This window comes from Megalobrama amblycephala, linkage group LG9 (genome assembly GCF_018812025.1).
Source record: "Megalobrama amblycephala isolate DHTTF-2021 linkage group LG9, ASM1881202v1, whole genome shotgun sequence".
Taxonomy (NCBI): Eukaryota; Metazoa; Chordata; class Actinopteri; order Cypriniformes; family Xenocyprididae; genus Megalobrama; species Megalobrama amblycephala.
This window is the reverse complement of record NC_063052.1, coordinates 28,374,342-28,386,703: the sequence shown is the minus strand read 5'-3', so window position 1 is coordinate 28,386,703 and position 12,362 is coordinate 28,374,342. Positions and strand designations below refer to the sequence as shown.

The 12,362-nt window shown below is 39.2% G+C and overlaps 1 protein-coding gene across 3 annotated transcripts in view; it reads right to left on the bottom strand.

Moving 5' to 3' along the window:
- LOC125275511 (NACHT, LRR and PYD domains-containing protein 3-like) overlaps positions 1 to 12,362 on the bottom strand; it is a 38,160-nt gene that overhangs the window by 13,351 nt on the left and 12,447 nt on the right. For 2 of the 3 annotated variants that reach the window (XR_007186463.1, XR_007186464.1), the window contains exons 3-9: positions 11,434 to 11,523; positions 11,222 to 11,356; positions 11,014 to 11,064; positions 3,646 to 5,443; positions 3,095 to 3,265; positions 2,813 to 2,986; positions 2,170 to 2,332 (exon numbers count right to left, since the gene is read on the bottom strand). Coding sequence is in view for 1 of the 3 variants with exons in the window: in XM_048202505.1 (XP_048058462.1) it covers positions 2,209 to 2,332; positions 2,813 to 2,986; positions 3,095 to 3,265; positions 3,646 to 5,443; positions 11,014 to 11,064; positions 11,222 to 11,356; positions 11,434 to 11,506 (2,526 nt within the window). In the remaining 2 variants the exon portion in view is untranslated. Of the gene's footprint in view, positions 1 to 1,847; positions 2,333 to 2,812; positions 2,987 to 3,094; positions 3,266 to 3,645; positions 5,444 to 11,013; positions 11,065 to 11,221; positions 11,357 to 11,433; positions 11,524 to 12,362 lie in introns of those variants that run through there. The other variant, XM_048202505.1, reaches the window with a different exon arrangement.

Genomic DNA, 12,362 nt, shown 5'->3' with positions numbered 1-12,362 from the left:
GATATCTGTTTAAGCTTCATCTCTATTGCATACACGTCACGTAACAGAAGAAGAGACCAATACCGCTGGATACCCACAATTTGCAATGGGGATTTTTCTGTTTCCCGAGCACCCTGAACCTCTCATGGCGGACGAAAGACTTTGCCTTTTGCGGCAGGGTGGCAGGCCGTTGGAGAGGTATGTGGAGGAGTTTTTGGAGGTTTCCAATTTGGTGAGCTGGACTGATGCCTGTATTAACGTTTCTGATATTAACGTAGTGTTTCTGATGGGACTGGACAGGGACGTGATTCGTTATAACGAACCAGCCTGTAATTTCTCCTTAGTCGATTCTCTAAATTTAATTCTCTCTTTAAATGGTTCTAACTTTGAAGTCGATAAAATTTCAAAGGAACCAGAGTCCCAGTCCAGCCCCATCAGCAGCTTATCGGGCATCAGCAGCTCACCTCACCCCAGAACCCTGCACATACCGCTTCAACGGTCCTGCCTGCTCCTGGCCGCCAGTCGCCGCCGAGCCCTCTGCTCCAGCCGCCGCCGCCGAGCAAGCCTCTCCAATCTCCACTGAGCCCTCTCCAGTACCAGTGGGGATTTTAATCGCGTTTGAGGGGATGGACTGGACCCCTTTTCCAGCCCTCTCAGCTCCAGTAGCTGCCAACGAGTCCGCTCCAGTAGCTGCCTACGAGTCCGCTCCAGTAGCTGCCTACGAGTCCGCTCCAGTAGCTGTCTACGAGTCCGCTCCAGTAGCTGCCTACGAGTCCGCTCCAGTAGCTGCCTACGAGCCAGTATCTCCAGTCCCCGCGCCGAGCCAGTATCTCCAGTCTCCGCCGCCGAGCCAGTATCTTCCAGTCTCAGCCACCGAGCCAGTATCTCCAGTCTCAGCCGCCGAGCCAGTATCTCCAGTCTCAGCCGCCGAGCCAGCCTCTCCAGTCTCAGCCGCCGAGCCAGCCGCTCCATGCTCCTCTGCCGAGCCAGCCGCTCCTGCCGCAGCCGCGACAGCCGCTCCTGCCTGTCACGAGCCTGCTCCTGCTCTCTCCGAGCCCACTCAAACCCACAACTCCACTCCTCTCCGTGGTCTTCCCAAGACTTCCCTAAACCTCCCAAAGTATTTTTTTGGGGGGGGGGGGGGGGGGGGGGGGGGGGCAGGTACCTGTGGGTGGGGTACATGTGGGCGCCACACATGTGGGTGGGCTTCCAGCACCACCATGGCAGCCCTCGTCTCCTGACCCGCCATGGCTGCCCTCTGCACCTGACCCGCCGAGGCGGCCCACGTCTCCTGACCCGCCGAGGCGGCCCACGTCTCCTGACCTGCCGAGGCGGCCCACGTCTCCTGACCTGCCGAGGCGGCCCACGTCTCCTGACCTGCCGAGGCGGCCCACGTCTCCTGACCCGCCTTGGCTCATAGACCCGCCCTGGAGACCTCCACTCCAACCCATGCCTCTCCCTGCACCGGCATGAGGTCTCCTGGGCGCCCCCTCCCCGGTGTTCCACCTACGGCGTGATGTCACAGATCCCTTGTCTCCTGGACTCCAATTCCCATTATCCTCCTGTTCTCCTCACCTGCACTCACTTCCCTCGTCATCTCCCCATCATCACTCATCATCATCACCTGGACTTCCTCGTTTGCACTCCCTTTATATATGGACTCACTCCCTTTACTCCTTGTCTCTTCTTAATGTTATTTTCATGTGATGTTGTGCTTCAGGCTCCGTGTTCTTCATTAAAACCCTTGTTTGTGGATATCCGTTTAAGCTTCATCTCTATTGCATACACGTCACGTAACATTACTACAGTCCCTTTTTCAGGCATACTACATCAAATTCTGAAACTATTTTACTGATGAAGGTCGTGGGGCAGCACTAACACATTCCTGTGCATGTGTATGTTTGAATGTGTTTGTGTTAGTGTGTGTCTGTACTACATTTGTGTTCCTTTGTATTGGACATGGAGCGGGAAAAAATCATTCTCTAATTTAGTTGAGACCTGCCTGGAATTACTTTAGCTCTGCATTTACTTGACAATATTTGAGCACCTTAGAAAGTTTGTCAATCAATCAGAATCAAGCATTCAACAGCCCTGTAGTATAACTGCAGCTAAACCTCTCAGTTTATTCTCAGTAAAAACTTTTGTAAATGTATGAAAGAAATAAAGTCAAACTCTTCCTGCTCAATGTACTTAAGTTTATCCAGTGTGCAGTTTTGATGGTTGAATTTATCAATGAATGAATCTCCTGGGTGATTGTAGCTCAGGTCCAGCTCTCTCAGGTGTGAGGGGTTCAAACTCAGAGCTGAAGACACATAACCACAGCCTTCCTCTGTCAACCATACAGCCAGACAACCTACAAACACACACAGCAACAGTCCACGTGACATTAGTTTGACAATCAGATCAGTCACTATCACACACTGACCTGTGCAGTTTGTATGCTGTTATTTTCTGTAGATTCAGTCATAAAAGTAACAAAAGTGTTTGTGGAAATGTACCAAAGTATTCATTCACTTTTCTAAACATGTACAGCAGTGAAGCGCGCACCATTCACAATAGCAACTTTTGATTCCATCCACTGAAGCGTTTATTTTCTATGGTGATCAGTCAACTGTGTTGAGCTTGTTCAGATGGTGAACAAGTCAAGAATCTGAAGAACGATTCAACGAACGATTCAAGCACATCCATATTTGTATGAGTACAAGTACATGAGTTTGGTATCGGTCCCGATCAATTTCCATTGACTATTTCCATTACATCGAGAACAAATGTCACATTCGATCACAATCATTTATTGTGATAGCATTTTGTTAATTATTTTAAAACTATTTACATCAGTATCTCCAGCTGACAGTTTGGACTCTTCAGTCCATCAGAAAGAAGCTTTACTCCTGAATCCTGTAGATCATTGTTACTCAGGTCCAGCTCTCTCAGGAAGGAATTTGATGATTGTAGAACTGATGACAAACTCTCACAACACTGAGCAGTGAGATTACATATGGAAAATCTGAACAATAAAAACAAAATGTAATTGCATACAGAATCAATCTTAGCTGTGTGTTTATAAATAATTAACTTAATGGAAAATAAATAAATAAAGCATTTAAACTCAAACCTCATTATCTCCAGCTGACAGTTTGGACTTTTTAGCCCCTCAGAAAGAAGCCTCACTCCCGAATCCTGTAGGTCATTGTTACTCAGGTCCAGCTCTCTCAGGAAGTTTGAGGATTGTAGAACTGATGACAAACTCTTACAGCACTGAGCAGTGAGATTACAGCACTGTAGCCTGTGTAGCGAACACAACAATCAGTGATATCAATGCTTTTTAGGTAGTGTTTATAATCTAGAGCATAGATAACTTGGAAAAACCTTTGACTGTAGGGATGTAAGCAAAGCTAAAACAATTTTCATAAAACATCAAACCTGTATTTTTTTTTAATTTATGATACAATTAAGAATAATAAAAAGGGTAAAACTCAGGTTCAACTTGTCTGATTGTGGAAACACGTTGGCATTTAATATCATCACATACATTGAATAACATGTTCATTTATTCTTTTTTTTTTTTTTTTTAACTGTCTAGGCCAACAAGTCATCCATGTAAAAGGAAGTCCCAATTACAAAAAACCAACAGTGCATATAAATGAATGTAAAGAAGACTCTTACAGTGCTTTTCTTGTGTTTTTGATCACTGGCAGCAGTCTTATTACTGCTTCATCAGATCTTCTGTATTTCTGCAGTTCAAACTTCTCTTGAGTCTCTTCTGACATCAGGAGCGCAAACACCAGACCAGACCACTGAGCAGAGGAGAGATTCTGTTCTGAAAGATTTCCTGAGCTCAGGTTTTTCTGGATTTCCTCCACAAAGTCATCTTTCAGTTCACTCAGACAGTAGAAGAGGTTGATGGTCCTCTCCACTGATTTCTCCTTCTCTATTTTCTTTTTGATATAGTCAACAGTGTTTTTCATGTTCTCTGTTTTGAGTTCCAGTCCTGGCACTAATTCCTTCAGGTCACTCTGATTGGACTCCAGAGAGAGACCCAGGAGGAACCGGAGGAAAAGGTCCAGGTGTCCATTCTCGCTTTGTAAAGCCATGTTGATCGCACCCTTATGAAGCTGAAACAGTGTCTTTCTGGACAGTGTCCATGTCAGTTTTTCTCTCAGGGATTGAAAAAGTAGCTTTGCTTTCTCATCTTTGCTAATCAAAAACACATAGAGAGCAGCAAGGAATTCCTGGATGCTGAGATGTACGAAGCTGTAAATGTTTCTTGCTGAAACAGCTTTTTCCTCCTGAAAGATCTGAGTGCATAACCCAGAGAACACTGACCCTTCACTGACATCTAGTCCACATTTCTCAAGATCTTCTTTGTAGAAAATGAGATTTCCTTTCTCCAGCTGTTGAAAGGCCAGTTTCCCAAGCATTAGAATAATCTCATCAAAAGACCTGGCATTGGCTTTAGGTTCAGGGTCATCACTATATTTTGCAGTCATCTGTTGCTGCTGAGTAAGTAAGAAGCTTGTGTACATCCCTGTGAGAGTTGTGGGTGTTTTGTCCTTGCTCTCTCGAGTCAGTAGAGGCTGAAGAACAGTGAGAGAGATCCAGCAGAAGACGGGGATGTGGCACATGATGTACAGGCTCCTGGATTTCCTGATATGACGGATGATGTTTCCAGCAACCTCAGGACTGCTGTTTTTGTTGAAGTATTGCTCTTTCTGCTCATCGTTGAATCCTCGCACCTCTGTCACCAGATCAATGTAGTTTCGGGGTATCAGACTGGCTGCTGCTGGTCTGGATGTGATCCAGATAAGAGCAGAGGGAACTAGTTGTCTCTTGATCAGGCTTGTAACTATCTTACTCACTGTTGTTTCTTTGTGAACATCTGTAAATCCGTCATCTTCTTTAAAGTTCAAAGGGAAGCGACACTCATCCAGCCCATCAAAGATGAACATGATTTTACCATCACCATCAGGAAGAAAGGGCAGTTCTTCAGGACTACTAAAGAAGTATTTGTTAAGAAGTCCTATAAGACTGTACTCTTCTTTAATCAAATTCAGTCTACGGAATGGAAGAGGGAAAATTAAGGCAATATCCTGATTTTCTGTTCTTTTGGCCCAGTCAAGGATGAATTTATTGACAGAGACTGTTTTTCCTACCCCTGCGATGCCCATTGTCAGCACTCTTCTGTTTCGTTGACCCTTGTGGACTTTAAAAATGTTATTGCACTGGATCGGTGTGTCCTTGGCATCAAATTGTTTGAATTCGATCCGTCTTACCTCATGCTCACTCACTATTCCTCCAGTCTCATTCTCCACCACATATAGATCAGTGTAAATATTGTTCAGGTATTTCTGATGACCAGTCTGAGAATTACCAACCAATATTCGTTCATACTCCTGTTTTAATTTGTCCTTCAGTCTGAGGCTGGTCTCATGAAGAGCAGCTTTACTGTCCTCTGCACTTGAGCCTTTGAGAAAGAGGAAAAAAGTCAACAAAAAGTGATCAGTCCTTAAATAAAATAATAAATCTATATGTAAATTCTAATCTAGTCTGTGATTCCTATTACAAAAGTAACTACCACACATGTGTGGTAACCTGAAAACTGTGCCTCTTATTCATTCAAATTAATCACACTCATACTGTAACAGTGTTTAAATGTAGTCTTACACAGACTACATTTAAGTTGACTACATTTGCGGTCATGGAAATGCCTTAACTCATGTTGACTCTCATACACACCTTGTAGGGGTGGGCGATCAAAATCTTCAAGATATGAATGATTTTATTTCATACTAACAATATATATATCACAATATAGTTGTTTTTGCTTAAGGTTGTTACATTTTAAATGTTTTATTTACATTTAAATTACATTAAATAATACTATTTAATTTAACCTTTTAATTTAACCATTTAATTTAATTCTCAACACTAATTGCAACTGATATCGCTTCTAGCCTTACTAACATAATTAAAAAAGTTCTTGACTCTCAGGCAGAATAAGAGTACTGAATTGAGTTCTTTTTCATGGCTTACTGCACTTGAACACGTTAAAATCAAGTGATGAGCTTTTGTGAGGGCACAGCACTACAATGTCACTTGAGTTTAACCCCGATAGATAACCACAAAATCTCTAGTGATTTACAAATTTCAATGGTTAATCATGTCTGCAGGCATCTCCCACCCCAACACCTTGGTTTCAATTTAAAAGTTTGTGCAATATTTTCTAATTCCTTCCATAGCATTCAGTGGATTGTCTCCATTAGACTCAGATAGATCATTTTTAAGTTTTTAAAAGCTTTTCTGATATATTAAACCATTAACAGCTAGCAAATCAATCAAGACGCAAGGCTGTATTTCCAGCATGTTTTGTCCTGCTTAAATTAACTATTGCATGTTTGATTGCAGTCGTAACTTGTCAAATCATTCTGGAGATAGTGCCACCAACTGGTCAACCTTAATAATTAATTTTATCAGAGTATGAAAAGTTTTGATTACTGTAAAGCTTTTAAACCATTGTAAGCTATTTGTAAAATCACCACTTGGGACACTCTGTTCTATTCTATTTATTTGTATGGGATTTACCGCAGTTGTGCTCAGCCCTGCAGTTGCTGATTGCTGTTATATATTATATTGTTTCCATGTACAGACAGTGATTGTTATTAATGATAATGCGCAATATTGAGTAATACTATAATAATAAGTATACAGTAATAAAGAACTTAATTCATAGTTAATATATTGTTGTCTATATTGTTGTCTCTTCACTGTTAATATACAGTACTAATAGGTTATAGTAAAATAGTGAGTTCTCCATTCATTGTCACTGTGATTAACACTCTGAGGTCTAAAAACGCGCCGGCGCGTTTTGCAGGTTTTTTTTCACATTGCAGCAAAACAGACTTAAAATACTCTGTCATTTTTTGTCATAGAGACATAAGTAATACATCAATTGAAACTATAGAATATCTCCTTTTATTTGTATGCACTCAGAGTAAAAACAAAATGTTGTGCTTTTTGTAAAATAAAGAAAACTAACATGATGCGTGATCTCTCATCTCCCTCTGAACGAAGTCCAATCTGATAGTTCTCAGAAAATGAAGTGTAACTTAGTGAATACTAATCACAAAAAATTCATACTTATGTCTAACAAAACGTTGAAATGTCAGGTTTTAAATCGTGCAAGTCAAATCGAAAACAAACATTCTGTGTTTATGTAATCTGTATGAAAAGAGAGCCATGTCAGAAGTCCGTGATTCAGCTCATTACCCACTAATGCGGCCACGCCCACGGAGCCAGCGCTATTCACAGGCAAATTCAGAGACAACACATGCATTCATCATCTCAATCGTGTATTTATTGCCTTGAAAATTGTTTATCTGGATGAAAAAGCCATGGTTAGCGATCTCTGGAAGACATTCAGTAAATTCCTGTTTGTTTTCTTCTATTGATAAGTTTTAAGTGAGTTTTTGTTTCTTTAGCGCCCTCCGGCTGTAGTATGAATTGGTAAACACCATTCATGGAATATCGTCTTCTTCTTAGGTGAATTTGTGGACTAAAATGCACAGAGCGCCCTCCGGCTGCAGTATGAATTGCAAACACCAGCGCTCATAGAGATAACAATGAATATTAAATAAAAAAATAACTCCTCTGTATAGAAAATTGACATAAACATATGAGAATCCTATATTTCTCCAAATGTGCATGCTTTTAAACTAAAAGCCTATATTCAGACTCTTTGCATCACAGAAATACATTATATTTTAAAGTATAATATAAAACCATTATTTTATATTGTAATACAATTTTTCTGTATGTTTCATATACCATGATGAGCTTGAGACATCACAGAAGTTTTTTTTCACAGCCTACCTGACTGAAATGCCTCATTAATATGCAAGTCTTTTCAGGTCATTACTATTCAATTCTTTTGTCTTCACAGGTGAGAATGAGCCATTATTCATGGAGATTCACGCCTCCTCGCATACCGTGTTTCTTGGCAAAAAGTGTCTTACAAAAACTAAATCAGTATATTGTTATAAATGAAAGAGTAGTCAGCATAATTTTTACATAATTTTGAAGCAAAAACTCTAGTCTACAACCTTCAATACCCAAAAGTCTTGTGAACACAGATTTAATATACTTTTATTGGCCTTATATCAGTGACTTAAGTTTTTTGTTTTTTCAGTAACCACGCATAAACGTTATTCCTTCAAAAACACAAACATGTACACACATGTTCCTCACATATTATGGTAGCCTAGTTTGTGCTGAATACAGTGTAATGACACTTGTGTCATTAATATGTTTATGAACAACTGAAAAAAGCACAAATGTCAGGGCATGTCAAAACTTCTCCAGGCCCCAAATCAGCCTCAGACTCCAGAGGGTTAACCAAATTATTATTGTTTAATTAGCTTATATGCAAAGGTAGAAAGTAATTACAAATACTTTTGTTACAGTATTTGAGTAGAGTTTTCATTTTTGTTTTTTTTTCCTTTCTAGAGTACAATTAAATTGTGGTACTTAAGTTGAATAAAAATAAAGTATTCAGCTTCCCTACATTTTTTTTCACTAAAAGTACAAAGTACTTTTGAAAAAGGTGCAGATTTAGCAACAGGGCATTTGACAGGCACTTTTCAAATCACTACTGTGGAGCTATCCTCTACCTCTCCGTGCACTTCAGGCAATGACAGATAGATCTGACTAGTTATGAATCAAATGAATCAAAACTTCCAGTTCAGCTTCCAGTTCATTACTAGCAACAGCGGACTCCCAGCACATGTTCGGTAGGAAAAAATACTTTGTTTTTTATTATTTTTAGTGCCATTTTTCTATTCAGACTGCTTTAGTACCTCATATTTTTTTAATTAAACCTCTCAGTCTCTCTTTTTTGGCATTGACAACCGCATTTACTTAACTGGTGTGAGTCTCGAAATGTCTCGTTCACACAGCATTTTACAGTAGCGTCTTGAACACTGTCTGTATTTAAACGTGCAACAAGAGTCAAGTATTCTCTTACTAGTAACCATAACGACAGTGACCAATATAATATTAAAGATGGTGACGTCCATAAAACTGAAAAATCTCATCATTTTTGACATGCCAAGAGACTAAATGAACCGCGAGTTCATCCATCAAAACTTCATTAACCAACAGCAGCATGTTTAACACGCGATAGCCGGAGTGTTTAAACGTTGCACTCGCGTGTCACATCCTTTGTGACATCTTACGCATGACATGGCATTTGAATTTGAAAAAGAAACACAAAACTGAACAGTGACTGGCAGGGCCAGCCCAAGCCTTTATGGGGCCCAGAATTTTATTTGGGGTCCCCTTGGTTAAAATAACTTAAGATAAACAGTATCTTCTTATATAAAAATAAATGTAAATGTATAAAATATACAATATTAAATTAAATACTTAAATAATGACATAAAATGAACAGTTCAGATGGACCTGTAACAAGATAACAGTAATAAATGTATCATCATTAAAGGAATAGTTATTTTGAAGAAAGTAGGTAACTAAACATTTGCTATTCCTTTAAGGACAATCGGCAGCATGTTTACTATTAGGCTGCTGTCACTTTAAGACCTGCACGCATTTAACAAAAAGACAAGCATGCGGTTTTCTCAAATGATTACTTTCACTTTAGACATAACCATCTGTGTTTATGTAAACCTTGTGTGTATTTAACAGCATTAGCACAATCAGATGTAATCGGGCGCCGTTTCACAGGCTTTTAGTGTGCGCGCTTCGGGTGTATGCGCTCAGAAAAAACGCATGTCAGAACAGCACACGAATGAAAAGTTTAACCGGCAAAGCACATGTAAATAATGAACTTTAGTGATTGTGAATAAGTGCAGTGTCCCGTGAGTGTAACTCTACTGCTGCGTTAACGTGACGTAAGGCTGCACGATATTGGAAAAAACTGACATTGCAATATTTTGTTTTTCTGCGGATATATGTTGCGATATGAAATACATTTCGAAAGAATAATTCTAGAATGATTGAGGTGATTTAGAGAAATAAATATTTTTCAGGTAAGTATTCAGGTCCAGAAAATGAATAATCCAATGTAAAATAACACTACATAGTCTATAAATTGAATATAATTAATCTGCGTTAAAGCTGCAAAAGTGATTTTCTCTTTGTATTTTGTTGTTAACATTCATGACACAGAAAGCAGCAAGCCTGCTGTGACTTAAAGGCCGAATGCGCGGATCTTTTATAATGACACACATCCGTTTTCTTTGTTTGGGTTACCTAAGCCATAAGCAACTGTGTTTACAAGGACATTTTGACATAATTCTGCATGTATATGTCTGTTCAAGCACAAGAAGATGCGTAAATGAACGCAATTTGGTGTTCACGTGCGTCTGCGCGGCAGGACCTAAACAACGTGCAACTTTGGTTAAACTTTGCAATTCCTGCAATGTGACTATCGTGGATGTGCACATCGTAATATCGATGCTAAAACGATGCATCGTGCAGCCCTACTGTGATGCGAATATATGTCGAGTTGTACAGTATTATTGGGACGGAGGCACTAGAATTGCAACTGATTGTGCGCTGTAAAAATCAAGCTGTCATTTCACTTAGAATGCGGTTGTCACTCCCGTAAATAACCGTACTGTGTATGAACAGTATTAAGTGTATTTGTGTATTAAGAACTCAAATACAGGACTGACAAACGTATTCTGCTGCTGTGTGAACGTAGCCTTAGTAGTAAAACAATTGATTCTGACAACAGGGATAGCTAGTATATTTGCTTAGCACAGTGCCAAACATGACAATTATGAGATTAAAATCCCGTTTCGCTCCAAAATATACAAAATCAATGTATGCTCCAAAATCACTATCAGTTGCGTTTGAAATGAGTTTCTGTAGCTTCTTAACATAGAGTGAGACAGAGTGAGTTCTTTTATAAACTTTTATACTGTGAAACAAGCTGTGTCGATTAATATAACAAACTTTTCTGTTGGTGTTAGTCAGCATCTGTCAGTACAGTGTGAGAGAATATGACTGTTGTACCTTGTTCTACTGTGTGCTTCTCCGTCTGTCTCTCTGAGGCTTTTTGTGGTGCTGTGTGGAGAGAGAAAAGAAGAGAAGTAAAAAATGAAGGACAAAATATACAGATAAACTAAAGAAAAGACTTATGTAGCTAAAGCTTGTCTGTCCTTGAGCAATACTGCCATAAAACAAACTTCATTAGTTGTGTCTCAGTAAGCGCTGTTGATACCATTTCCTGCAGTGTTGTAGTTGATGGTCACTGATGTGATGTTGTTTCCAGTGAGTACAGGAACATTTACAGCTGCTCCCGTCTGAGCATTCAGATCAACACTGACTTCACTGTGAGCACTGCTGCTCATCTGGTCTAGAGCAGAGAGAGAATAATGACATTTATTAAATGAAAACTTTAATATTATACTGATATTGTCTTTCCTTTATTACCTTCCTTGTGTTTCAGCTTTTCTTCTTCCTGCTCATCTAGTGAGTCACAATGCTGATCAACAGATGTCATCATCCTTCACTCACTCACTACTGTTGGACATGAAGAAAAACAGTAACATTTTACAACCAGGTTCATTTGTTAGCTTTAGATAATGTATTAACTAACATGAATTAACATTGAGCAATACATTTGGTACTGTATTTATTAATCTTTGTTAATGTTAGTAATAAAAATCCAGCTGTTCATTATTTGTTTGAGTTCACAGTGCATTAACTAATGTTAACAAATACAACTTTTGATTTTAATAATGTATTAGTATAATAACTTTTGATTTGTATAATGTTATTTTGAAACTAACATTAACTAAGATTAATGCTATACAAGTGTTGTTAATTCTTAGTTCATGATAAATAAGTTAACTAATAACTAAAGTAGATAACTGTTTACTAATGAAACAATAAGTCTGCTTTTACCTTCAAAAAATAAAGGTACAATTTGAAAATAAAAAAATAACCTTTTTTATTTCAAATAGTCTGTGAAAGCAGTTGTTGAACATTCAGAAAATGTACTTCTGGAGGTCAAACTAAATATATAGTTGAAGTATATACACAACTCGATTATTCCTCTAGACCAGGTGAAACTTCTCCATTTTCCAAGTTAAAAATATTATAAGTTATTGGTTTGCTGGAAATGTTCAGGACTCAGACACTCTCACAGTTTAAATCTTGAACATAGACTCATGTCTTTAGCCTGACATACACCTAACTTATGTCTTAACCTTGTAGTAACGCTGCTTCAGTCAGGTCAGCAGGAATCACACTGTAACTCTGCACTGTAAAACATGAATCTCACTTCACTGTGTTGATTAGGGACAAACCTTAACCACCATCACCATATACGCCAGTAAACAGTAACGAAAATAACATTT